The sequence below is a fragment of the Symsagittifera roscoffensis genome, chromosome 1, assembly GCF_963678635.1.
Source record: "Symsagittifera roscoffensis chromosome 1, txSymRosc1.1, whole genome shotgun sequence".
NCBI lineage: Eukaryota > Metazoa > Xenacoelomorpha > Acoela > Convolutidae > Symsagittifera > Symsagittifera roscoffensis.
The window spans coordinates 55173485-55201062 of record NC_087062.1 but is presented as its reverse complement, the minus strand read 5'-3'; the positions used below and the strand labels follow the sequence as shown (position 1 = coordinate 55201062).

Below are 27578 nucleotides of genomic sequence, written 5' to 3'. Positions count from 1 at the left end.
TGTCTTGAGAAAAAACACGCGAACTTGCTTATTTAAAAATCACTCAGTTCATAAGCTAAGCAATAAGCATATAAAGTTTTACCACTTCGGAAAAGAAGCCGTTTCCTGGACATAATTCAGTTAGTATCTCTTCGCGCGCCAATTTTTAAACGAATTCTTTTCCGAATTTCGTAAATTTATCGGTAATTTAACTTTTACTGGAAATGTTTTTTATAATGGAAAACTTTAAAGTTTTAGAAAAGATTTTAATATTAACAGATGAGGAAACGCCTGAGCAGACAATAAGAAAACAGCTGCCTCATTCAGCTTGAAAACAATCTTACAAAATATGGATTCTTTGTAAAAACGAGCGCAGTTATAATTTTCAATTTATTCACTGTAACGCATCAACTAATATCAACAATTGAAACCAATAAAACATGTAATCAATATTTCCAACTTGAACGGGACCCATTCAAGTACAGTTTGGAACTAGCCCCAGCGGGTTGCAAGTGGGGGTTAGTTCTTGAACTTGACCCTAGTGAGGTAATTCCAAGAGGGGAAGTGTTGAAGCTAGCACCGTTTGCGACAGGGTGGCCGCCTCTGGCCTGGTTTTGGCTGCTGCTGCTGTTTCCTCCCCCGCCGCCTAGGAGGTTAGAGGGACGTGAACATCTTTTGGCTAGGTGGGCGTATGAGTCACCCGCGTGGGTGAAGCAGATGAGGATGACTGTCATATTGTCGCAGCCCAGACCCCCCTGGTTGCACTCTGTTGCCAGACATCTGGAGATGAGTTCCTCACAAACCTAGAATGTGTTATAATAGAATAAGATTGCCGAAGAAAGCAGAATTTTCAGATGATTCAGCATTTTCCAGAAAATTCTAGAAAGTAGCTGAGCTCACCTAATAGTTATGACTAGAAACTCGAAATCATGCTGGACCAATTGAAGAATAAACCTGTCTATATGACCAAAAGGTCCCCCCTTTGGTCTAACTTTATGACATCCATTTTTCGGTGAAAAAGCTCAAAATTTTTCTAAAGGCGCCCCTGGCGACAATATGAATAATTTTGAGGAGGGAGCTCGCGCGAAAAAAACGCCATTTTTTGGTCAACATTTTCCAAAAAGTGCTTAAAAACGCCTTTTTTGGCCTATTTTTTCGAAGTTTTGTCTTTTATGCTTTGGGAAATTTTTCGAAAAACCGCTGGATCAATTGAAGAATTAGAAATTGTGAATCTTTAGTGCGGGCCTTCTTTGTCTGGGGAAATATATTTGAAAAACGACTTCGGCCCATGAGGCGACAAACGTAACAGCCCATGAGGCGACAATTCGTATCAAGTGACAACTAGTAACAGTAGATTAAGCGGGAAACACTGATTCGCGCGCGCTATTCCCCTAGTGCCGGATGTAAGCGAGCGAAGCGGAGCAAGCGTATTCTACTTACAATGCCCGTTACCAATTGTTACTGCGACAATATCTTCAAAGAATTTGAGCTCAAATAAGGCAAAGTTTAACAATGGTCAAAATTTAGGGCAGCTAAGTCAAATTTAGAGCTGTTTCGACTTTAGTGAGTGATCATAAAGTTGAATTAAGATTTAATTTTAATTGTTTTATTAAAAAATGTAAATTGTAACTTTTAATCTGGCTGTTTTCACGCAATTGATCACTTGTAAACAGAGATTACATGTTATACGATATTAAGCAAACAGCACCTTGGTGGGCTCCATCTGATTGGCGATTCTCTGTCTGCAGAACTCGACCACCTCCACGTTTGAGAGCACATCCCAGATGCCATCACACGCCACCACCACAAACTCCAGGTCAGTGTTGATGTCATGCACAGTCACATCAGGCAACGCTACAACAAATAAAACGATTTTTATACGGGACAGGAATTTTCCCTCTGCCGAAAGTTTGAAACTCAGCCTTATTGGATTGTTATACAGAATAATTTGACTACATTTAAGAATTTGATTACCATTTTCAGAGTTAAAGACGAACATCCATGTGATTAACATTTGTTGTTGCCTTCTCAGACGTTGTCAATAAGATAAGAAGTTGTCAGCATCTCATGCCTCGAGGAATACAGAACTTGGTACTCAAATCAAGTTTAATTATACACGGCATTGTTGTCGGTTAATAGATTTTATTATCAACTGACACTTCTTATTTTGTTTGATTTTTTTGAGCGCCAAAGTATTTGTCAGGATGAGAATTACAATTTATTATTCGACAAGCACTTTGACAACGCGTTATCAAAAAATTCATAATATTCAAACTAAAATCAAAACATCAGTCTTCTTTTGTTGTTTTAACTGCGATCAGAGCGGATTTACCCCTGAAGATTTAGCGAGATCTTCAGTGAGGAACGCTACGTGCATTTTCATTACGAACGGACATGTCGAGGACGGAGAGACGTAGGTCGATGCCGCGTGGGCTTCAATCGAGAGAACGACACCGAAGGAGGAAATTTCCACGAGTATGACGATATCGCATCACAACATGAAAATTTCGTAAGATGGTTGAACGAACGACAGGCGGAACTGCACGGATGAGATTCGGACAGTTCGAACGACTACATAGTAATATAAATCCGGAAGAAAGGGAGGAGGAGTTGAGTGACGGGAGCGAGGCCAGCGTTGAAAATCAACGGGAAAGCCACTCATGATAGCAGTTCGCCAGTTTTGATATTTACGATCGGAGAATTGAAACTTTCCGTAGGAACGCAAGCTGTGCAACTGATGCCGATAGGACCGGATGACGACCAGTTCAAGGATTAAGGAATAATAGATAAGATGAAACACACGGCATTCCAACGCATGGAAGAATGAAGCAGTCCTCAATGTGATAGGGGGCTGTCGGCCATCAACCATCGGGCGGGATCTGATGGCAGCACTGGATCTCAAACTGATCCAGGCATCAGTGGTGGAGGAAGTTTTGTCCCCAAAATAAACCAGAGGGGACATGCAGAGAACACCACTGGATGAATGGCAAGAGCATTTCATTAAGCATTTTAGAGCTTATTTATTAGGGTGTGGAAAATACGTAACTATAAAATACAGGCAGAGTTCTTCAAAAGGCTAACTCTAAAACAACAAAAAGGTAGACGAGAACCAATAACTCTCCAGGACAAGATGGAGAAGGAGATCGACAAACTGTTGGACAGGGTCATATCGAGATTTTGGAAGACTGCTTGGACAAGTATTTTGTATCGCCTATCATCATTACAGTCACGAAATACAGGTCGGTCAAAATAGCGCCATAATCAAAAGAACTACGCATACGGGCAATTGCCTTTGAGAGCTGACCCGAGTAAACCTTGTAATTTCTTATCATTTCAAGGTTAGTTTCTATGGTCTATCGACGATGCCGGTGGAATTCCAACGGGTCGTGGATTCAATCCTGGATAATTTTCCCAGCGCTCACGCATTCATAGAAAACATCTTAGTTCTATCGAAGGGGTCAAAAATTCAACATATCGCTATGTTTGAGAAAAACCTGCGGAAACTTGATAGAGAAAATTTGGCGTTTTAGCTTTGCGAAAAAGGAATATGAATGGTTGGGCCACCATATTACAAACTCTAGTTTTACGCCTCTCGTAGAAAAACAGAGCCCAACGATAAGCTCAATCAGACGAAACTATTGTCTCAATTGAAACCTTTGATGGGCTCAAATAAATAATGGGCTCATAGTTCACATAAATAATTAGCAGAACTCGCCGAACATTTGGCGGCCCTCCGCCCATTGATAGGTAAAAAAAACAAGTTCGTCTGGACGACGAAGTGTCATCGAGAGTTCGAAACCCCGAAAATCTAGTTCGTGAAATTGAGGTGCTGAACGCGAACTTAGAGGCACTTACATCTGATGCGCGGGACGTGAAAACAAATACTGTGTTGTCCATTTCACCGGTATTTGCAGGAGTGATTCTTCCGCCTGTGTAATCCACAAAAACAAAGGTTTGTAAAATCATCAATAAGGCTGACTGTTCGCCAGAGTTCTTCAGTCTGAATCTGATTGAAGCTAATTATAAGGGCTGGAGCTAAAGAAAAAGATTCGGGCAATGGGGCCTACTTCAGACACAATGCAAACGACTTTTACGTGAAAGAAAATTGTCTTTGGATGGACGAGCGTCTTGTCAACCCGAACTCCCTAATAACCTCGGTTTCACAGTTTTCAGCATGGGAAGGGCAATATGTTTGACGCTGCGCAAAACGTGTGGTTCCTTCTCTGCTCCACTCTTGCTTCATAGCTTTTATTCGCACGCTCTGTTTTTTTTTCACTTTTTTCAGCCGGTCCAGTTTTGAGCTTATCCTTTCTGCTGGTTGTTGTTATACTGTCTACTATCATCGGTGATCGGCAGACAAAACGTCAGTCTTATGGCAAAAACCGTTTTTATGGTTTTTTTAGACAAAATACATTTCTGAGAAATCGAAAACGCGAAAGGGTTGTTTTAACATTTTCTGGTCATTACCAATTAAACAAAAGGAGTTTACATTTGTTTCTTCTAAAAACCAAGATTGAAAATTTTTTGGTGAACGTTTTTTTATCAGGAAAAAAAACAAACAAGGGCAACATCTGTTGATTTTAAAAACTGTAGCCCCGTTTGGTGACAAACAAATAAGACGACAGCCGTTAAAATGGCAACTATTTCTGATGGGACTTGAAGACGTCGCTACAACCAATTCTGAACATTGTTTTTCTAAGAATTTTAAACCGCTTAAATTCGAACTGCCCATTTTACATCTAATCACTCTTATTTGTCGTTTTATTAATCCGTCGTCTTTTTTACCAAGTACCTAGCACCACCCTAACTGTCTTTCAAGACTGTCAGTGAACGGAAACTGATCAGACATAAAAATTTTCTCTCTGATCATTCCCACTTGTCACTCGAAGAAAAAATCGAGCTGGAAAATTTTCGGCAGCAGATTTTGGCGAGTGTGGAAACCAATCCGACAATTGGACTTGCAAAAGCCTAAAACCCTATCCATCTGTCAAGTTGTCCGGAAGAGAGCATCTTATAGCATCTTATTGCCGCGATTGCAAACACCCTCCAGCTCCGAGGAGAAACGTAGGGCATCGCAAATTCTTCGGTTAACGAGATTTGTCGACTCTGTTGAAAGTAAAACTTTCTATGATGGCGACTCTAATCCGATCCAGACTCTTCTTACTGCGACCCCCACTTTTCCGTCAAACTCAACATTTTCGCCTCCAATTTCCTTGTATCTATAGCGAATTCGGAAACTGCAAAAGAGGCCACTCATCGCAGACAACGCAGATTCAGACAATTCCTCTCTTAACAACTGTTGACAGAACTCTCAACAAAAAGAGGATCAATTGCGCAAATGTTGGCAGACTTAATATTCTCAAACGCTAACAGAACGAGCAAAAACTCTTCAACACTAGACCCTGAATATTTGAAAATCGCCAAACCGCTGTCAAAAGAGGCTACTTTTTAAAGGAAAGCAATTAATTTCAGAATAAAGCATATAAAGGTCACGAACTTCATACCCATTTTAAAGCTGCTTTTAATCTGTTTCGATCTTAAAGATGCCTTTTATTAAATTGTAGTTAGTTAATTAGAGTAAATCCCCTAGATTTACTCGAATATATTGATGTAATTGTTGTAGTTAGAATTGCCCTGCTCATAATTTTAAACATTTCATTTGAATGGGGCTATTAGATTAATTTGATGGTGTTAAATTTTGCGGACGGGGTATCTTGTAAATTTTCTCTGTCCACACTTTGAGGGGAAAATGGGTGTATGGCTAGTAACTCCCATCTTCTCATCAAGGATTTAAAATTTTTCCCAGCAGAGGGAATGTTGTGATAGGTTTTCGTTGTTAGATAGATCCATTTGAAGATCAATTTGAAACCAGTACTGGCCTAGTCTATCACTAAAAGTCTATTGAACTGAGACCTTCATTTGACGTATTTTAACTAAATTAGACAGCATTCCTATATCAGTTTTTTTATTTAAATTTCTATAGCATTTAGAATAGTTAGATTATTGGAACTTTTATTTGCTTCAATCATCAAAATTTCTTGATACCGGTGACTTGCAAAGTATGATGGAAACATTGCTCTTTTTCAGTCTAATGGATACCTGTTATGGAGAAAATATAAAAACACGTTGTAATAACAAAACACTGAGTGTCTTAAAAACTTATATCTAAATCCAATTTATTTTATTAAAATTGAGAGATATATTGATTTTAACAAGGAAATTACTTCTGGTCGTCGAGAAGTTTTAAAGCTAAAATAAAACCTTGCGGACTTACGGTTCTTAGAACTGATGTTCTTTCAGGATGGGATTTTTTGGATAATTTTGTGAACTTCTCCTTTCTTCGAATCAAAGAACATATAACTGTTATAAGTTATACCTGATACAATTTGTTCATCCTGTTGTTTCTTCAGATTCCTTTTGAAAGAGAAGTCTCCCAGAGCCCTGGACAGAGCTAAGTTTCCATTCACTCGGTTAAGTTCCACAAAGCCACCCGCCTTCACAATCCGAGTCTGTTCTCCGATGTTGTTCGGCTTGTGGTCGTAGGATAGAGACAAAGGCAGACCTTTTATGGAAGCGATCGCTCGAGAATCGCCAACATTCATCTATAACATTTAATTACTTCTGAGCAGGAGGATATTTGAAGGATTAATCTGGTGAAGCTGATAGAAAAAAATGTTGTCTATATACTAAATGGGCTGAAACATTCAGAATGAAACCAGACAAAAAGCGTTTTTAATAACATTTTTTGTCCAAAAGGTGGCATACAACAGTGATTTGAAGTAAAAATGGGTATGAGCTCACGCAGTATAGTTTGTTTTGTCTGATGAGGACACAACAGGCAGTGGATCCTGAGAAGTCGTTGGCTAGCTCCGCATTCGTCATCATCTCCTTGTCCAGATCCAGAAAAGCTTTCTTTGCTGCACTCTCTACTTGCCCAGTTTCTGAAAAAAAACAAATTTCAGGAGTAGATTTGCATCATGAACCGGTTTATGAAATTATGTAGTTTTGAGAATTTTTGCCCAAACAAGACTCAATGCAGTGTTAATTCAAAGATTATTTATGGAAACAAAGCTTGCCTTTTTTAGCGCTTAACTCAGAAAATAATTCAAATCCAGCTAACTGTATTCTAGTCTGGAGCATACTCTGTGGGGTAAGTGTTTGCATGAGTACTGGGCTATTTTTGTGCCTCCGTGGCCGTCGAATACCCCAAAGAATTGGCTGCCGGGGTCTTCTTTGATTGACATCATACACGTGTGAGCATCCTCCATCGCTAAATTAGACAGCGTCGTTGTTCAAAGCCGAATAAGTATTTAGAGAAGAATGTGATTTTTCTAGTAGCTGAAATTTGATCTATATTGTAGTAAATCCTTGTTTTTAAGCAATGATAGTTTCGGTAAAACAATCACTTTAGACGTGGCTGTCTAATCTTTTGAACGCTTAGATATATTGAGATAAACTTTCTGTTTCGTGCTCTTCAATTTTATCTACGTAACATGATAACTATCTCTGAATGTCTTTTTGTTTCGACTTTCACAGAATAATGAAAAAGATCGATTGGGATAATTTATTTTATAATATTGACTTTTTTAATTACCAATTTCCAAGATATAATTTATATATTTGTTCCCTGAGTGCAAATGTAAACAAGAATGCTCGTATCAGGGCGAAGCCCTGCATGTTCCGACTGCCTTTTTAAGGTTTATGGAGCAGAAATAACATAAAAAAATTAAATGTAATCAAATCAAATGATTTTTTTCTAAAACTTGAGATTTTTTTGTGAAAATCATCCCCCACACGCCAAATAAAGTGCAAAAGGATTTTGCTCCTTGTAACGAATCAATTATGGCAAATAAATTTATTTCAACCAATTTGGAACAATTTCTAAGATGGATTAAATTTCCGCTTACGCGTTAATAGCGCAAAATATAACGCGCGTTAAATAACCCAAATTGGCCAAAATTTAAACCCCCATAACTTGACAAAAAATGATAACAGGTGGATTATCTTTTCAAATTTAAGCTCAGGACAACAATAGCTTTTGTAAGATATAAAAAATTCCGTCAAAAATGGCAAGTTAAAAAGTCAAAAATTGTCTGAAGAAAAAAAACCCACCCCGAGCACAATTATTCCGTTACTTTCGTTTCAAAAGTCGGAACAAAAATGCAAACTATCAATAGTTTTTTGTGGAATCATGGGTGTTTGAAAGCAGAGAATTTAATCATTTTGAATTAACTAAGACCAGCTGTATTTTGCGTATAGTAAACGGCGAATATAGTCATAATTCAAGATAATTGGAGTCGTTCTAAATGAAAACACGGATGGCCGGTTGCTGTACAGTCGCACAGAAAGCTCAAACCACAATCATAAAAAACTTCAAAAAAATCTTTCAAATTAGTGTTGTTTATTGTGCGTGATGTAATGGGAATACTATACACATGCGAGGAAGTTTAATAGCTTAAGCACAAATGTCAACAGTTGAATTCACAATAAGAATAACAAACAAAACTTGAAATTTTTTTTAAAATATGTGTATGAATTTTTCTAATTTCTTAGGCACAAAGATTTTTTTCAAAACTTCAGAAAACTTTTATTGCCAAAAAAAGCTAAATGAAGCTACCATAAGTAACTTTGGCGCAGTAAAATCAAACTTCGAGCCTAAAAGACCAGTTTTTATTTATTAGACAAATTAGACAAAAACTTAAAAATTTCAGTCCAGTTTTCTGAATTTTGGCAGTTTTTTTATTGAAATTTTGCAATTTCGTTCAAACTACAACTGAGAAAACGTCAGTTTGATATGTCAATCGACTTAACCCAATAATTATTTGTGTTACCTGATTGTGCGTGCAAAGCAAAAAACGAAAAATAAAAACGTGTTTAGTTGAATTCAAATCCTTATGTTCAAAGTTCTTGTAATTTTTCTTCAAAGAACGTTAAGCAAAATTCTTGTAATTTTTCTACAAAAAACGTTTACATATTTTATTTTTGGTGGATTTTACAAACTTTTCTAACATCTGAAAATAATATTGTAAACATCGAAATAATCGAAAAAGTACTGAAACAAAAATTTAAGCAATTACTGTATAGTGAAACCGTGTAAAAATTTGTAGTACTCTTTAACAGTATTTAAAACCTGCAAAAAATTTCAGCTATTTTTTTGCTAATTTATTTCATTGCCTTCGTTTTTTTGTTTTCAAATTTTTTCTTGAGCCTTCACTTCTAAAAAGTTTTGCATGCAATAGTTAGTTTGCCGTTTTCGTTAACATAGTCACGAGGCAAAAAAGCGAATCTAAATGAAACAAGTCAATATTTTAAACGTTTGCTGCGCTTATTAAATTCCTTGAGCAGCAGTGTGTTTTATGATGAATTTTTTCTAAAAAAAATCATGTTTAGCTTTCTCTCCAAGATCATTTCAACCAATGATGAATGAATCAAGATGCGAAGTAGCACCTCTGATGTAAAATATTATTTCTGAAGGCTAAAAAATTACGCTCAGTACGATGAAGAATTAATTTCACATTGACGAAAAGGAGTTGTCCTGGTTTTTCCGTTTTTGTGCAGTGTTATAAAAAATTGTCCCGGCTGCACAATAAGGTCTGTAAAGTTGGTTCAGTTGAAAACAAAAATCGTTTTTTTTTCAATTTTTTAAAAATCTTCTCGAGAAGTATACATTTTTTTTTTCATCTGCTACCACATTATTCAATCAAAATGATGAAAATTATCAACAGATTGGCATAATTTACCGCTTTTTCAGCGCCTAAATGAAAAAAAAAATCAAATATTGCGCGTAATAACTATTCCAAATTAATCAAATGTCAACTTTGAACCCACTATTCTTTTTGAAAATGTATTCTAAACGAAATATATTTTCGAGGTGAACCCACTATTCTTTTTGAAAATGTATTCTAAACGAAATATATTTTCAAGGTGAACCCACTATTCTTTTTGAAAATGTATTCTAAACGAAATATATTTTCAAGGTGAACTCACTATTCTTTTTGAAAATGTATTCTAAACGAAATATATTTTCAAGGTGAACCCACTATTCTTTTTGAAAATGTATTCTAAACGAAATATATTTTCAAGGTGAACCCACTAATTCTTTTTGAAAATGTATTCTAAACGAAATATATTTTCAAGGTGAACCCACTATTCTTTTTGAAAATGTATTCTAAACGAAATATATTTTCAAGGTGAACCCACTATTCTTTTTGAAAATGTATTCTAAACGAAATATATTTTCAAGGTGAACCCACTATTCTTTTTGAAAATGTATTCTAAACGAAATATATTTTCAAGGTGAACCCACTAATTCTTTTTGAAAATGTTTTCTAAACGAAATATATTTTCAAGGTGAACCCACTATTCTTTTTGAAAATGTATTCTAAACGAAATATATTTTCAAGGTGAACCCACTATTCTTTTTGAAAATGTATTCTAAACGAAATATATTTTCAAGGTGAACCCACTATTCTTTTTGAAAATGTATTCTAAACGAAATATATTTTCAAGGTGAACCCACTAATTCTTTTTGAAAATGTATTCTAAACGAAATATATTTTCAAGGTGAACCCACTATTCTTTTTGAAAATGTATTCTAAACGAAATATATTTTCAAGGTGAACCCACTATTCTTTTTGAAAATGTATTCTAAACGAAATATATTTTCAAGGTGGAGGTCAAAATTTTTCAGTTTACTTAAAAGTGCCGGTAAAAGTTCTTAAGCAAAAAGTTGAATTTGTCCTGAAGAACAGAAGTGCTATTATTTTTGTTTACTTGTATATATGTTATTTAAAGCGGGTCTTACTTGTTCTCCATCCTTGCATGGCGGATGAGGCTACCCTCAAATTGGAGTTCTCATGCAGTGTCGTGTGTTTAGTGGTGATGGGCTCCGAGAGAACCTGACCCATTGTTAAGGGTAAAGCCAAAATAATGAAAGATAATTGACGAATTTGATTTATATTTACATCATGATCAAGCTGGTCTCATATAATCAAGTAATGAAGAATAATTCAATAACAAAACTTCCTCGATCAGAAAAAAAAAACAATCGTCCACGTTTTTCTTTGAAAGGACTGATAATTACAATTTTTTTATGATAGTAACATAAATGTTGATGATTATTGCTCTGTACAATAAACTAATATATATATATATATATAGATTGATATCTTTTTAAACGTTAGTCTTTTAAAAAATCACCGACTTGAAAAGAGCTTTTATCTCTTTCAAATACTATAAAACAGACGGTTCTCTAAAAAACTCAAGTCTTCAACGTTTTTGAATTGGTTTTAGCTGCTTTCTAAAAAGCACTGTTTGGTATTCGTGCGAAGATAAGCGATTTTAAAGTCTATCCAACCAAATGTGCAACCCCGGGAGCCAGCTAAAACACGATTGATATAAAACAGCTACCTAGCTTTGTCAATTATATAATCCGCGCACAAAGCAGTCAAATAATGGTAAATTTTATTGTTCATGCGCTCGTGAATTCTTGCGACTTTTATATCGGCTTTGAATAAATTATGATAGTTTTAAAAATTAATACACCGCGTAGTCTCTGTTTTTTTTAACTTAAAACGATTGCTTAGCTTAACTAAGCGTTATACCATCTAGACATGATAAGTCTGTGCAAAAACGGAGCAAAAAATGCTCATGAATTCAATACACGTTTTCAGGTCGAATAATGAAAACAAGGGGCGGTTTTTGAGAGTAAGAATAGACTGATTGCGTGCGTCTTGAGGTGGAGAGGAAACAAGTAGATAACTGAAATTTAATTTAAATTCTATCGCCGGATCTGATTAGAAAATCAGAGGTAAAGTAGTATTGTGTAAGGTCGGTTCTCTCTTTATCCAAATAGTAAACCTCAAATGAAATACACGCAAAATCATCTATCCCATTTAATAGCAAGTGCTTTTTTGAAAAAAAAATGCTGCGTTTTTCTGAAAAAATGATAAAATCTCCTCAGTCAGAAATTCCACAAAAACCACCGAGCTGCCTAGAGTCCACCTCATTTTTCACGAGGAAGCCTGTCAAGTATATACTGTAATGCTCCAAGTAAGGAAGCCGCATGAAGTTTTGTCCAGTGTAATCAGGAATCGTAATTTTCGGCCCAGCCGAAATGCCGAAAAGTGCTAAAAGTATACCAGTTTGCGCCGAATACAGAACTTTTAAAATTGGGAAATTAAAGCGAAAAGGGGAACCCTTCTAGTTTCAAGTGATAATTGCAATGACTCAGCTTGTTTTTCTTTTTTCCAAATAAAAAAGCTGTAGTTTGCTTTCATGATTGCTTTGAAATCTAGGCTAGTTTTATTTGTTTTTCGAGCGAAGTTTTCTGTCTTAATTGACCACGTTTTGAACCGACCCCACATTTTAGAGGGGGAAGTTAGTAAAACTGATGTTTAAAAAATACAACGTTGGCTTAATCTCTCAAAAACTGATGATCAAAAAACACTCTTTTTTGCCGGAAACGCAAATTTTTCACCGGAATCGCCGGAAAGCTGAATATGCCAAGAATTACGATTCCTGGTTGTGATCATTTTTTTAAAACTTATTATGATTTTTTTCAGTCAACCAAACCGGAGGCCGAAACCGAAGTTAATCGTTTAAAATAAAAAGAGCGCATACAGTTTAAAACGATTTGAAAATCTTGACAATTCCTGCTCTGGCAATTTCGTTTCGCGTCCTCTTGAATGGATTTCAATGAAGTTTTTAAAATAAAATTCAGGAACAATTACATTTCGGCAACAAAATGCAACATAACAGGTAAAAAATAAAATGAAATAAATCATTCAGTCATTAATCAGAAGGCTTAACCATTTAAAATACAATTTCACAGTGTTTTGCTTTTTTGTATAGATTAAATGGCACATTAATAGAAGCGAGGGTCAGATTTTGTTCATTTGCATTAAAATCAAGCTTCATTGGAAAACAAGGAGGAAGCCGCCTCGACGCTTTAGCACAGAAAAAATCATGAATAAGATCGTTTCGCCTCGTCAAACATGCAGAACTATAGGTGCAGGTGAAATTAATTATAGGCCTCGATTGAATGTTATTTGACGTTTCTTGAATTGACGGCCCCTTATTTTTTGCTACCGCTGAACTAATTCAAGGGCTACTTGACGCTTCAAGATGATGACGTTTGTTTTTTTATGGGCAATCATTTTGATCAATATTAGCCAGTTAGGTTATGAGAGCAATGATTTATTATTCACGGCCATCAATTATAATAAATAGCAAAAAAAAAGAATTTTGTTTATCAAATATTAAGACAGAATGCACGCGGGTTCATTCTAAATTATTTCATTCGAATGCCGAAAAGGTCAACCAAAAAATACCGGTTGACTGGGACATAGTTGCTCCGGTAGAAATATAGCCAATATTTTACCGGATCGAGGGAGTTTTGAATAGTGTCCAAATTCACATGCAGAAAAATATCAAGCCACACTGGCAGAATTCGTCTTTTTAGGTTATCACTTTTTCTTTACCTGTTATAAAAAAAAGCATTTATTAGATTCTATTTCTCAAATTGGGCGCTTTTTTCTCAAATTGGGTAATTATTAGCAAATATCTATAAAAGCAAAACTTGAGGTTTAGCAGAATTAATTTGGTGAAATATTTAGAAATTTACGCCAAAGCTTTTGATTCAATTGATGAAAAATGAGCTTCTTATGTATTCCAACGAATTTTAATAAATGTATTCTCTCAAAATTTTCGCAAAACGTTCAAAAATTATTTTTATCTCAAAAATTGGCATTTTATGTAGTAATACCCTTTTGAGAAAAAATAACCTACTTTGTTGGGCTGCATACAAGCTCACTTTGATGTGAATTTTTGAGCCAATCGACCCAATACTTTTGGCATAGTTTTTGGTTGACTAAATGAAGAAAAAAAACTATTTTAACTTAAAATTTGAGGAATAAGTTGCACGATAACAATTGTGGTAAAAATTTTTCTTCATCTTTTTGTCAACGTTTCTGAAATACCACCCCCCCCCCCTACGGCAAAGTAAAAAATAATGGTAAAAATTTGGTAAAATAATGGTAAAATAATAATGGTAAAAGTTTGGTAAAATAATGGTAAAATAATGGCAAATAGCTGACAGTTAAAAACTTTATTAAAAACTGTGAGTTCATAGCAAAATATTCAAAAAATTTAGGAATTTGAGTTCAGTATGTCTGAAGAAAAAACCACGCGAAGCACAATTTTTCGAAAGTCGGAAGAAAAATGAAGAACTTTCACAAGAAATGCGAAGTTTCTTGGATTCAAATAGCTGGCCGATACTTAGATGAAATGATTTTGAACTTGAGCAACTGGTCTGAAAAACTGAAAACATACCCAACTGACAGTTGGGAAAGAGTAATGAACGCAAGGAAACTGAAAAAAAAACCGACTTGTGTTTTCAAAAATCTACAACTTTTGAAAACCGACTTGTGTTTTCAAAAAAAAACCGACTTGTGTTTTCAAAAATCTACAACTTTTGAAAAATCTAAAAAGATGACCTCAAAGCTCTTTGAATTTGTAGAACAATTTGTGGTGGACACTGTTATGTTGAAATAAACGCAATTTGAGAAGACATGATCAATAGGTACAACTTATATTTCGCTGGGAAATCTGATAAATAATTTCCCTTTTCAAAATAAGAAGTCAATCACGCTTTTCGTGACTTTTACAACTTTGCTGTTCGATAGAGGAGTTTGCCCTCTTTTTATTAAAAGAAATGCACTGAACTTAAAAAGAAATCACAACTCAAACCACGATAAGTCAAAATTGAGAGTGAATAAATTTTAGGACTTTTCCCTAAGAAAAAAGCAGCAAGGCATCATATAAGAGCATTCACTAAGTTCATTACTCTAAAAAATTCTCCCAATCACAATTCAAAATTGTCGAACCAAAAAACGGTGATCATCTTGATGTAAGTTCACGTAACTTAGTAAGAAAAAATCTATGTTAACTGTAAAATCAGTTGCCGGTCAAATGGCGCAACAAATTTTGGAATCTTCCTGATTCTCCTTAAGGTCTATGGAGTATAATATGATAATTTTTTCAGCTTGTTTACCTTCCCTCCATCCGCCATGTTCAGTACGAAGTGATGTAATTAGTTTGCAACAATGTGATAATAAAATTAATCCAGATAGCTTATCTCAAGACAATTTAGAGTGTTTTCTGAGCCGGATTAAATCGCCGCTTCCAAATTAATCGCACGCAATATATATCGCTTGTTCATTTCTTAAATTAGCAAAACTGTTAATGTAAATAAAGTTGATCACAGGCAAAAAAAATTTTAAGTTTGAACTCAGGAGGTCAATACCTTTAAGATGGTATAAAAACTTCGTTCAGAAATCATCAGCTTAAAAGCAAAAATTTGTGTGAACTAAAAAACACCGAGCATGAATATGCCATCTTTTCTTCGACAGTCGGAACAATTAGTTGAACAAAAATTGAGCACCAGTTCCACACTAACTAACTAAGTCTCCACTTAAATATGGGCTATAAAAAATAACCATATAAAGATGCTATCTCGAAAGTGATTTGGTGACAAAATTCCGAATCAGTCAAGATTGCTTTTTAACGGTTTTATCAATTTTGTCCAGTAAAAACAAACATAGCCAAGAGTTGAAAAAGAGTCAAAGATCACAAGGAAACAAAAAAGAAAAACTGACTTGTTTGTTGAGAAAACTTAACATTACAACTTCAAAGTACAAAAGTATGGCTTAACGCCTCTTTGAATTTCAAGAACTATTTATGATTGATATTTTTTTGATAAATTTACCCAATTTAAATCTTTAGATAAAAATTTTATTCCGCTAGGAAATCTGAAAATTAAATCCAATTTTCCTAACTAGAATTCAATCAAGTTTTTTGTGGTCTTTACACTTTCGAAATTGGAAAGCGAGACTTACCTGACTTTTAGCAGCTGAAATTGACTTGAACACAAATAGTGCATACATGCCAAGAAGCATTCTTAAATGCATTGATATGTATGAATGCACATCTGTAAAATATTAGAGCATTTTAAGACTTATCCTGAAAAAGAATCATCACGACCTATATAAGAGCAGCATTTAATGTTCACTTATGAAGACGATGTATCTCACGCTATTTGAATCGTCAAATGGAATGAAACAAAGATAAAATTACGCAGGATAAAACGGCTTCCTATAATTCATTCGTTATACAATCCAGGCATTTGACAACCTTACAACCCAAAGACCCCTTTGTTACTATTTTACGACACCTATTTCTGGCCGAACAACAATAAACTTTTGTGTAAAAGTGCCTTCGCGTCATTATACAATAACTCAGGCAGGGGGAGGGGTCGCACCCCATGCGAAAAAAGGAAACATGTAAAAAAAAACTTACCAAGTATCCACAAAATGTTCCTAGATTCTTCAAGAAAGAAAATTTGTAAGAAAAATGTTTCAATTGGCAACTTCAACTACTGTTTTAATATACAATTCATAGAGCTGAGATTTGAATTGAGTTATAATAAATTGCAAAGTTGTAGCTATTATACACACAAACACAGAATCTGACAAGATACAATAAAGATATCGTGGAATTAGCAATATAATCGTTGAGTACAATTTTTGGGAATGCTTCATATAAATTCTACTGCCAAATGTTTTGTCGGTGATTTACCAATCTACCTACTTTTCTTTAGCAAAGTCATTTAGACTTACGGTAAAACTTAAAAAACTGCATATGTTGTATAGAGACTTAAAATGATAATAGACAGCTATCGGTACTTTTCTGTTATAAGGCCCAAAATTTCAATTTTCAAGCTTCTGTTTTTTTGAATATCCAGATTTCCTTTCGCTAAACTAATTTCAATAAATCAGACTCGAGAATTATGATCCAATTTTCAAAATATAAAAACAATCAGTTTTGAGCCATATCACAGAAAACACCCCAGCTATCAACCAAGAGTTAGAAAAATGCAACTCGAACTATGGTGAGACAATATGGCCGCCAAACACAGATTATGTGAAAATATAGGATAATTCATGTTTAGCCTCAAAACGAACCGTTCAAACATGGGCTTTTTTGAATTAACGATCATAATTCCCACGTTGCCACAGACAAGTAAAAAAATATCGCATTTTTTAGAGAATGAGTTGGAAAATATCTTAAGATGAAGCAAGATTCAGGGTACAAGAAAGACAGTTGCGGCTAGAAGGAACTGTGATAAACGCAAGATTCAGGGTACAAGAAAGACAGTTGCGGCTAGAAGGAACTGTGAACTGTGAAAGTTTCTGAGGCAATTCAATTTTTCGTGAGAGAACAACACGTATTGTAGCAACATAGATATTTTTCATCATTCCTTTACCAAGTTCAGATATCATACTTGTACCAAGTTCAGAACAGCTCGGACATCAAAATCCTCTGTTTTCTTTTTTTTGTAATAGTACTTCACTTGCGTTATGTATCTTGTTTTGAGTAACGGTGTGTTTTTATCTGGAATGCGAGGATATCTGGCTGAGGAGAATAGAAGAATGGGAGTTGAACTGGGCGTGGTTGTTTGCTGTTGCATTGGTGGAGTTGGAATGATTGTTGGAACCACTCAACTTCTGCTGCTCCTCAATCACATTCTGCAGCTTCTGTCTCAACTTCTTGTTTACCTTTTAACACCCGATGCTTTTAAAAGATCAACTATCGCCTATCACAAAGGAAAGTATAGCGAGCAAATGTAATGAAATTTAAGTGCATCTCCCTTACAACGTAGTTCCCTATATTGGCTAAGCAAGTATTAAATGGATTCATGGGAAAGATGACCACATCTTACCACGGATTCCCTTTTGATCAACACACATCTAGACTAAGCATACATACATGTGGGCAGTAAGCGTGGGTCTCAGAGATAAATTAGTCCCGATTAACCTGGAGGGATCCGGCGCTGTTGATGATGGATAAAAGCTGTTTGGGTGAGAACTCCTGGTGCTCCGACACCCACTTCTCAAATTCGATCTCTGGCAGGTAGAACGCCTTGATGAACGTCTCCACGAAATGCTGGTCTGGAACAGGCTGGATCTCGGTGATCTAAAACAGTTGCACAATTTATCACATATAATAAGAAACAAAATTCCAGCAAAGACTAAAAAATTGTACACAGAGCTTCGCACCACTTGCGATACAACACAAACATTAAAAAAACTTAAGTCGAAAATAACTTAAAATGTTGAAAAAACTAGGCGAACCGAAATTTTTGCATGTCTAGATAAAAAAACAACTAAGGGCCCAGCTAAAGCTACAGGTATGTGTTTGATATTGAATGAATTTGCTATACTGATGCGGCACGAAAAATTTGAATTAAAACATTGGACTTTGCCCAAAACTTTAGTTGTTTCTCTACTTAAAAAAGTGAGAGGAGTAAAAAATTTCGAGACAATCAATTCTCTCAAGAAGAAAACATTTCTCTTACAAAAATTAAGCAGCCGCCACGGCTGCAGGAACCATTATCGCAACCGGTTCTTTCAGTTGAACTTTCATCTCAGATTTGATTGTGTAAATTTTACGAAAATTCAACTTGAAGGCCATAACTTTTTTCTTAAACAAACTGGGTATAGCCAGTTATAAAGTTAGGCTTTCAACAACATGTTGTTTTGATTTAAAGTATGATATCAGATTGGACAGCGAGAAAAGTCCAAAAAACTGTCAACTAATCAAAAATTTGACACTTCTGAGAATCATAGCTTTTTGTGTGAAAATTTAGGGCGTAGCCGCTTATGCAGAAGGGATTCACTCAAACTGTAATTTTGATTGAACCCATAATCTCAGATTTGGAAGTGTAGTTCTCGAGAAATGTCAATAACTTTCAAAACGTCAAAAAATCAAAATTTTGACTTTTCCGAGGGCCACAACTTTTGGTGTCAAAAAATGTGTAAAAAGTCGCGTAAGGAAATGAACTTACCACAAACCGCTCTTTGAATTGAACCCAAAATCTCAAATATGGCTGGGTATTTTTTGAGAATAATCAAAAAGTTTAAAAACCAGTCAAAGTAAAAAAATTGACTATTCAGAGGGTCATAACCTTGTGTAAAAAAAATTGGGCGTAGCCGCTTATGCAGGGGGGTTTTCAAAACCGTTCTATTCATTAAAACCAATAACTCAGATTTGGGAGGGTTATTTTTGAGAAAACAAAAAAATATATATGCAGTTCAAATTGATAGAGCTGCTTTTTTGGTCGTTTCTCGCAAACGTTTGCAAAGCGCAGCTTCGCCTCTGTGTCAAATGGTCATAAGCGGCTACGCCCAATCAAATTGTTTCCAAATACAAAGACAAATATTCCCCCACAGACTTTTTCGAAGACTATAGACAGAAGGAAAACAGTCCCTATGGGAGTATAGAGAAACACAGGGGAGTAGGCGGTCTTTCATTTAATACTCGGTTTTAAAAATCAGTAGAAGTTTCTGAAAAATCTGCAACTTTTGCAATGAATTTGGAAACAATTTTCTATAATGAAAAAAAGAAGAAATTTCAACAAACCAATTGGTAAACACACAACCAACATTAAAGGTGCGGAGGAGAGTGTTCAAGCTGTGTTTTCTTTGAAACGACCCAAAATTAGGTCATTATGACCATAAAAAAATAAGCCGAAATAATTCGGGCCGAGGAATTTTTTTAAGCGAAGGTAAGTCAAGGTAAGTAAATTACAAATTGTAGGAGTAAATAAAACACCAAAAGCAACATAGAGGAAAAATGCACGCAGCAAAAAAAAACAATTTCAAGTTGTGACAACTGAGCCGAACTTATAGTTAAATTTTATGCAACCGTTGCATTTAAACATATTTTCATGAGAACCATTTTGTGAACAAGGTATGAAAACTAGTACAGTTATTAATTAACTGTAAATTGACAATTTTTCTGGAAATGTGTTTTAAAAACTCTTATCAGATGCATAATCTTGCTGTTAGTTTCTCCTGATCAATTTTTCCGGCAAAATTGTCACTTAACGTTTGTTTAGAAGCAATTACTTCCGAATATGTGTTTAAGCTCCTAGTAAAAAAAGAAATATTAGTAGATGGCAAGCGTGAAAGCTGATAAGTTATACCATTTGGGAAAATTTTCACTTTTATGCCATTTGGAAAAAACCATTTGACACAGAGGCGAAGCTGCGCTTTGCAAACATTTGCGAGAAAACGACCAAAAAAGCAGCTCTATCAAGTGAAATAAGTATAAATAGAAATAAGCCTCGAATAAGCAAAAACTCGGCTACAGGTATAGGATTCAAATCTGCGCCCTTGCAACTAGAGTCTCACGCACTAACCATTCAGCCACTGATGCTTAAATACCCCAAAATTAGCCACTAATAACCAAGTTTCATATGCTAATAAATTGCCAATTCGATACCGCAAAATGGGTACCAAATACAAAGACACAATTTTGCATGAAAAAAATCGGAAAGCATAAAGCCAAATTATGTATAAATTATGCAATTTACAAAAAATTGCGAGATACATTGGGTTGGAAAATTTCTGAAACCGAGCTTTTTATCATTGTACTGCTGTTTGAAACAATTAACTTTTTTCGGTTCACTTGATGAATTAAAAATGCATCAACTGTGTTAAATTTTTGCCAATCAAATTTCAAAGCACATGGACATTATACTGCTACCGCAGCCAACCGACTCAAAATGCCAACAAAAGTAGTTTTTTTTAATTTGCGACTTAGGTTGAAAAAAAGACGGTGCGTGCGTACAAATACACTTGCTTCACAAGAGTAAATATAGCACTCAATCACGTTTTTCGTGACATTTTCACTTTTGCTGTTCGACAGTGGAGTTTGCCTTCCTTTTAACGAAGGAAATGAAATGAACTTTAAAATACATCAAAAGTAAAACCGCGAAAAAGTAAATTTGAGCCTGAAGAAATTTTAAGACTTCCTGAAACAAAAATCATCATGACCTATATATAAATCTTACCTGCGTTTAACTAGAGGAAACAATTGAAAGAGAGGCTACCTTTGCTATTTCGACCAAGTAAATCTGGAAGTCTAGTTGCATGAGTGCGCGCCCCTCATTGGTGCATCTCTTCACATTGGAGTATCCCTCGATGAAGGCCCAAGAGGTCAGTTTGAGACAGTGCTCCAGGAGCATCTGCAAAGCCACCTTGTTAAAGGGCACCTCACGAGAGAGAGACCTGAAAATGGAGACACGGAATTCAAAAAAGCTTCATTCTCCGATTTTAGCCGATAACTAATGATTCTGGTAACAGCAGATACTTCAAGCAGGGCCTAAAACTATTCGGCGTCATAACCGTGGTTTCCTAATGCAACTTTCATTTTCTCAATTTTAGCAGCTTCTTGCTGGTCGTAATTATTAACACTTCGCTCTACTCTGTTTCGCGATTTTTATTTTATTTTAACTTACGACAGCGTCTGTTTGAGACTTCTGAACTCGCTGAGGATGAACTCGACGTATGGACTCTGCTGACTGGTGATCTCCTTCAGATCCCACTTCACCTGTGCCATCTGGGCCAGCAGGGCGTGGTAGTTGATCGCCCTGGATGCCACTCCTTGGTAGATGGGCACTCGCAAATCCACACACGTGGCCATAGTCTGCACGAAGAACTGGTTGAGGAAGGTGACCTTGTTTGAGGGGATGTTGGCTTGCAGAGTGCTCCTCAGATTCTGAAATAAACAAACAACTAAACATCTTCTATTTTACCAATGATTGCTTTTGCTACGTTAGCGATGTTTATAGAGTCCGATTAAATGTATCCACGGCAAGGTACCTTTTAAGCGCAATTTGCATTGAATTGAATTATTTGAATACATTGCAAGTCTGAGATAACCAACAGGGAAGCATTGATTTTAAAAATTGATCCCAAGATCGAAATCAGAAGTATTGCTGTGTTATTGCTGGTTATTTGAAGATGCATTTTTTATTGATCTTCGTATACACATTTTTTCATTAGAATGTAGAAATCAACTTAAAAACATATTACTGTTAAAAAATAGCATCATAGCAGGGGCGGATCTAGGATTTTCGAGGAGTGCGCGGATTTTCAAAAAAAAAAGTTTGTCGACCTTTTTTTAGGTCAACCAAATTAATTTTCTGAACACACCAACATTATCAAGACTAAAAACACTGTTTTGACCAAAACTTTTGCGCCGCACGCAAGTTTTGGAAAAAACAGGTCAGAAATGCGGTTTTGTGAACATTTTGACAAAAAAAGCGTTTCATCGGCGCGGGCTCCCTTTCAAGTTAAAGTAAAATATATTGACAGCGAAACTAGAAATATTGAGATTGGTCAGCCAAAATGGATGTCATAAAATAATTCCAAAGGGGTATTAATCCACCCCTGCATCATTGCCCTTGTTTATTGAACTTTGTTAACCTCGAATTGCTGCGACAAGAACACGACAGATTCACAGGCAATCATTCTTTTTGACAGACTGTACAAATTTGCTGACGAGTCATTCAATAGCTCCTCCGTTGGTTCCACAGGAGGAAACTTGTCTTTATCAGGCGTACTGTGCTGGCTCTGTTGAGATCCTGAGTGGTGGGTCAAATGTGCTGGCAAGTTGGCAGCTGGCGAGGCCACCGGAGTAGGATTGCTGGATGGGTGGAGGGAGTTGCCAGAGGATTGTTGTGCCGATGGGTGTTGTAGAATAAGGTTAGCTCTAATACGTTCTAGAAGTGTTTTCAATTTGTGCGAATACATTTTGGGGTTGGTGTTTTTAAAGACAAACATTTCATGAACCGTGAATAGATAATAGTCGAAAAGCTGAGACATGCAAATTAAAACATCGAACGCCACTTGTTTAAGCAAAGACATCATTTGCATATACTTTCCAAAGTAGCGCAAAACACTCAACGTTGTATTTGTAATGAGTGGTACTTTACTGGTCGACAACTGGCGATTATATGATTTTCGGCTAGACGAGCCGAAAGAGGGTCTGGTCGGTATACCATTACAGACTTTTCCATTCATGGGCACGAGACCACTCGTAGCCGATCTCATAAAAACTTCTCCCGAAATCTCGTCGATGTAGTCGGCGCGCAACTCGGGTGCCACATCGTCGTCCGAATCCGAGAACATGTCAGTAATGTCAGTATTCCCGTCTTCGTCAACGTCGGCTAAAATATTCTCCTGCTTTTTCCCACTTCCATTGATGCTAATGGAAAACGGGTTCTCAGAATCAGGTTTGAAGAACAAGCGTTCTTTAGCCTTCTTTTGTGCGTCACTTGCAGCAGCCGTTGAAACAGAACTTGACGAATCTGTGCTGTTTGAAAAAGCATCTTTGGTTTTTTCAAGGAAATGAAAGTCATGTAGGTCGGATAGCTTGAAGTCTTGTTTAATAGGACACAGTTCCCACACATCAGTTTCTAAGAACAGTTTCAGTTCACTCATGCATTTTCGATGATACATTTTGAAATAAGCGGAACTTTGCTGTTTGATACACTCTTGCAGATCAACTGAAGAACTCTGACAGAACTGATGCCCGATTATAGTCAATTTGTCGACCATGTCCAGCGTCTTGATAAGCTCATCGAAACTGAAATCAGACGAATTTTGGCACAAATCAATACTCTGCAGATATATTTTGACCTTAGTTTGGACTTCCTGCCACATTCTGTTTCTATCATGGTGCAACTTCTTCTTGAAAAATGACTCAATATGTTCCGATTCGGCAGTGGAGGTGGATGAATCTTGAAACATGTTCATGTTCTCATCATGCCAGTCGCACATCTGGAAGTAACTATGCAGTATCTGCCACACTGTCTTGCACAGATCTGTGAGGCATGCCGTGAACAGCTGGGGCGAGACGTGGGTGCATAGTTCCTGGTACTGCATCCTCTGGAACTGGGACTCCGACAGGGGTGTGTCCGGATTGAGGACTGCGTATCCAAGGACCAGGCTGAAGGACTTGTTGTGCAGCAGGCTGGAGTAGTGCATCTTCAGCTGGTCCAAACAGCTCTGGGTCTTACCTGCAAAAAAAAAATCTTTCATTGATATAACCTGCGAGCTGGCGACACAAAATTTGAGACCTTACTTTTGATAACTGTCAGAATCCATCATCGCTTTTAAATATAGCTGATAAACTTTCCAATATGCTCAATTTATTCAACCAACCGATCATCTTGAAGGCCATCTGAATCTTCTGATAGACAGGTGCGTCAAAAGACACACAAATAGATGCCAGTGCCCTGTCCAGCTGCTCCTCGATCATGACCAGCGTATCTCCCAGTTTAGACGACAGCTGTGAGATGCAAGTGTACTGCCTGTAGGACACTGCCACCTGTCTACATTCCAGACACAACTGCACCGCGCCTGGGAAGTCCCCTTCGGATAGCATCTGTTCAATTAGCAAGTCCGTCCGCTGAAGCGTTGTGATGTGACCTGTACAGTTACATAAGGTATTTCAACATTTATAAACAAATCACAGAATTGAGTCTTTCTGATTCAGGAGTCTAATTTACAATTAAAACAAGTAACTCATAGTTTCTGTGCACCTCAATCAGTTTTTAGAAGAGATGTCTTTAAACACTATTTAATGATATTCGAAATCAAATAATAATTTGAACTTTTTTCTATACAAAGATTCAAAGTACCGTTGGGAAACCTTAATGAGCTCAAGGATACCGAAAAAAAATTCTTAATTTTTTCACTTATCGAGCTCAACAGATGGAACTAAAACCTTAAGTTTCTTTGAACTTCAGATATCTTTTATGCTTGGCACTTTCGATCAAACTAATCCAACCACGCATGCTCAAGTTTCAGCTAACGTCTCGTTCAATGATGCACGCAAAGCATGAACCAGTTTGTCAACAAGAGAATTTCATTGAAAAACTAGTCCATGCTTTGCGGTCTCGCTTTGAAGTTCTAGCTTGATTAATCAAATTCAGAGTCTACTAGCACATGTGCAAACTCAGAACAACACCATTGCTTACATGAAAAATGAGATAATATTTCTGAAGACAGAAGTCAACGACCTCGAGCGATATCCATCCAAGGATTGCGTAATCATCAACAATTTGCCCTTGCGACATGGCACAGATTACGTTGAGGATGTAATCGCTTTCTTTGGTAAAACAATTGATATCAATGTGCATCGGGACTCCATAGTAGCATGCCACCCACTGGGCCCTATCCGTGATACTCAAAACCCTCCAGCTATTATTGTTAAGTTTCTTTACTTCGACTTCGAAGACAACAACACGAAAACGGAAAAGTGTTCACTCATATTGTGGCTGACACTGAAGATGCTGAATCGCTGCTTGCTTTGGGTAAAGCATAACTACTACTTACTTTACTTTTCCTTTTAACGTCTTCTTGTCCCTTCTTCTGAAGAGGTTAGCACAAGGGTTAAAGAAAGCAATTAGTTCAAGGTTTAACAGGCAAGGAAGCAACTCAAAGGCTACACGTCTACACCGCAACTCCAAAACAGTTGAATCCACCAAGTCCCGGGTCAGACCAAAAAATCCTTGACTACGTTAAAAAAGAACAAATGAACCTAAAAAAATTATGCAGTAAAATTATACTTTAACAAAGGAATCTTCTCAAACTGAATCGCTTTCTCAGAATAGCAATTCCACGAGTGTATTTACTGTAGAAGACAGTGGGCATTTTGTTATCTGAGACAGCCTCAATAGGGCTATCTAGTTTTGTCTCAGTACATTATCTAATTTCATCCTATCTACATTCCCATATCCCCACCACCGTTTCCCCCCGTTTCCGAGGTTGTCTCTTTACGTAATGTTAATGTGCGATCGCTTAGGTCTAGTTTTGAATCCTTCATAGTAAGCATTGAGCTATTTTCAACTGCGCCTAGTGTCATTGCTGTCACTGAAATTTGGTTGAGTCCTAATGACTCGACTGACTTGTTCAATTTACAAGGTTACACGTTTTTCTCGAGCCCTAGGGCCAGCAGGGGAGTTGGAGCGGGTTCATACATACAAAAGGATCTCAACACAAACTAGCTAGTAGAGTTCTCCTAGGTGTCGGAAGGAGAAGTTTTGAAGGTAGATATTTTAGCGACAGATAAGAAATACAGTAACAATTTTTTACAGAAGTATATCGGCAACCCTCTATGAAGATCGGAGATATGATCCACCGAAACCAAGTCAACAAAGAAGCATGCAATTATGGGCAAGTTTACTTTCGGTTTGATGAAAAATTATAACGCAAGGGTTGATACTACTGAAATGTTCAGTTCATTTGGTTATCAACTGTTATCATCATCTCGTGTAACACCACAATTAAATTCTTGCATCGACCATATTTGGTGTAATTTTGGAATAAACATTAATTATAATTGTCATTGGGGTCCTGCAGATCAATTTATGCTTGAAGTAAATATCTTTTTGCCGAAATCGGTTGATAGTTGAATCGGTTGATGGTAGCGAAAATATCGAAAAGCGAAAACATCGTATCGGGTTCTGAAAGGTTTCGACAATGATGATACTTGCTTAAGACTAGCGTTTCTTTTACAGTCCAAACTGAAGTCAACTGACAGTATGGTACTCAAATTGTTTGAATGCGCTGAAAGTTCCTATCAACAGCATTGATAAAATTGCTCCGTCTCAAATTCGCCATGTATCCAACAAGAAGTCATGAGTATAAAAAGATTTTAAAAAAGCCGCAAATAAAAAATGTTCAAGCATACTGGTTTAATATAGAAAACCCTACCTAACAAGATCAAATACACAGTATTAGGAAACAAACCCAATGCGTTGAACAGAAAATCGTGGAGACAATTTTGGATGACTAAATTAAAAACATCGGATTCTCATAAACATCTTAAGGCAGTCGCAGCACATCTTGGTAAACAAAAAGATCAAAACGTACCTGGCGAAGTTAATGAAAGAAAAACTCAAGAACTGAAAATTTCTTCAGGAAAATTGGTCCAAATCTTAGAAAAACATCGCAGTTGCTGATTATATATTTTTTGAAAACGTTGAGCCTTCAATGTTTTCCCTAAAGCTCAACAAAAAGAGATAGAGCAGATAATCTCAGATTTACCAAATAGGCTCAGCTCGGGGTATGATTGTAACAAATCTGCAATAGTTAAAACATAAAAACCAATCATCATACCATGGCTCTCAGTTTTCTTCAATACCTGCTTCATAAGTGGTTGCTTTCCCCCTTTCCTCAAAATTGCTTAAAAGTTTCAGCTTCATAAAGGCGGATTGAAAGATTTGACAGGGAATTATCGACCTATTTTTTTGTTATCAACAATACGGAGGGTTTTTGAGAAAGCAATCCATTCCCGATTAAGCAATTATTTTGAAAATTGCATGTTGCTCAGTGCCAATCAATTTGGTTTTCGTAGTAAATTAAATACTGTTGAAGCCATTCTCAAAAAACAGAAGAGATTCGAAACTTGAAAGATCAGAAGAACAAAGAGGTAATGCTGAACCTTTTGGGTCTTAAGAAGGCTTTCGATACAGTAAACTATGCAATATTACTAGATAAACTAGAGCGATATGGTGTTAGAGGAAATCTCTTGTTATTCTTAAAAGTTACCTGGCGAATAGAAAACAGCTTGTAATTTTGAACGAAATTCTAAGCGATTTTCATGACTAACAGTGACGGGCACCACAGGATTCCGTTTTGGGACCCCTGCTTTTTTGATATACATCAATGACCTGCCTAAGTTCA

General features: G+C 36.4%; 2 protein-coding genes across 3 annotated transcripts in view; both read right to left on the bottom strand.

Moving 5' to 3' along the window:
• Positions 1 to 377: 377 nt before the first annotated feature.
• On the bottom strand, positions 378 to 16782 carry LOC134845898 (probable protein phosphatase 2C T23F11.1). 2 transcript variants are annotated; one of them, XM_063863032.1, is made up of 6 exons: positions 16336 to 16782; positions 7100 to 7249; positions 6781 to 6920; positions 6356 to 6581; positions 1688 to 1833; positions 378 to 782 (listed from the first exon to the last, which is right to left on the bottom strand). In XM_063863032.1, the coding sequence occupies exons 2-6, from the start codon at positions 7245 to 7247 to the stop codon at positions 426 to 428; spliced, it is 1017 nt and encodes a 338-aa protein (XP_063719102.1). In that variant the 5' UTR covers positions 7248 to 7249; positions 16336 to 16782; the 3' UTR covers positions 378 to 425. The 2 variants fall into 2 exon arrangements, with proteins under 2 accessions (XP_063719102.1, XP_063719093.1); XM_063863023.1 differs by lacking the exon at positions 16336 to 16782 and adding an exon at positions 10784 to 12098.
• Positions 16783 to 16859: 77 nt separating this feature from the next.
• Positions 16860 to 27578, bottom strand: part of LOC134845883 (syndetin-like) — a gene marked incomplete in the record, with an annotated part of 146662 nt that continues 135943 nt past the window's right edge. The window contains 6 exon segments of the mRNA XM_063862998.1: positions 16860 to 17594; positions 17854 to 18012; positions 20933 to 21110; positions 21341 to 21600; positions 22311 to 23905; positions 24051 to 24317. Of these exon segments, the coding sequence (XP_063719068.1) occupies positions 17427 to 17594; positions 17854 to 18012; positions 20933 to 21110; positions 21341 to 21600; positions 22311 to 23905; positions 24051 to 24317 (2627 nt within the window).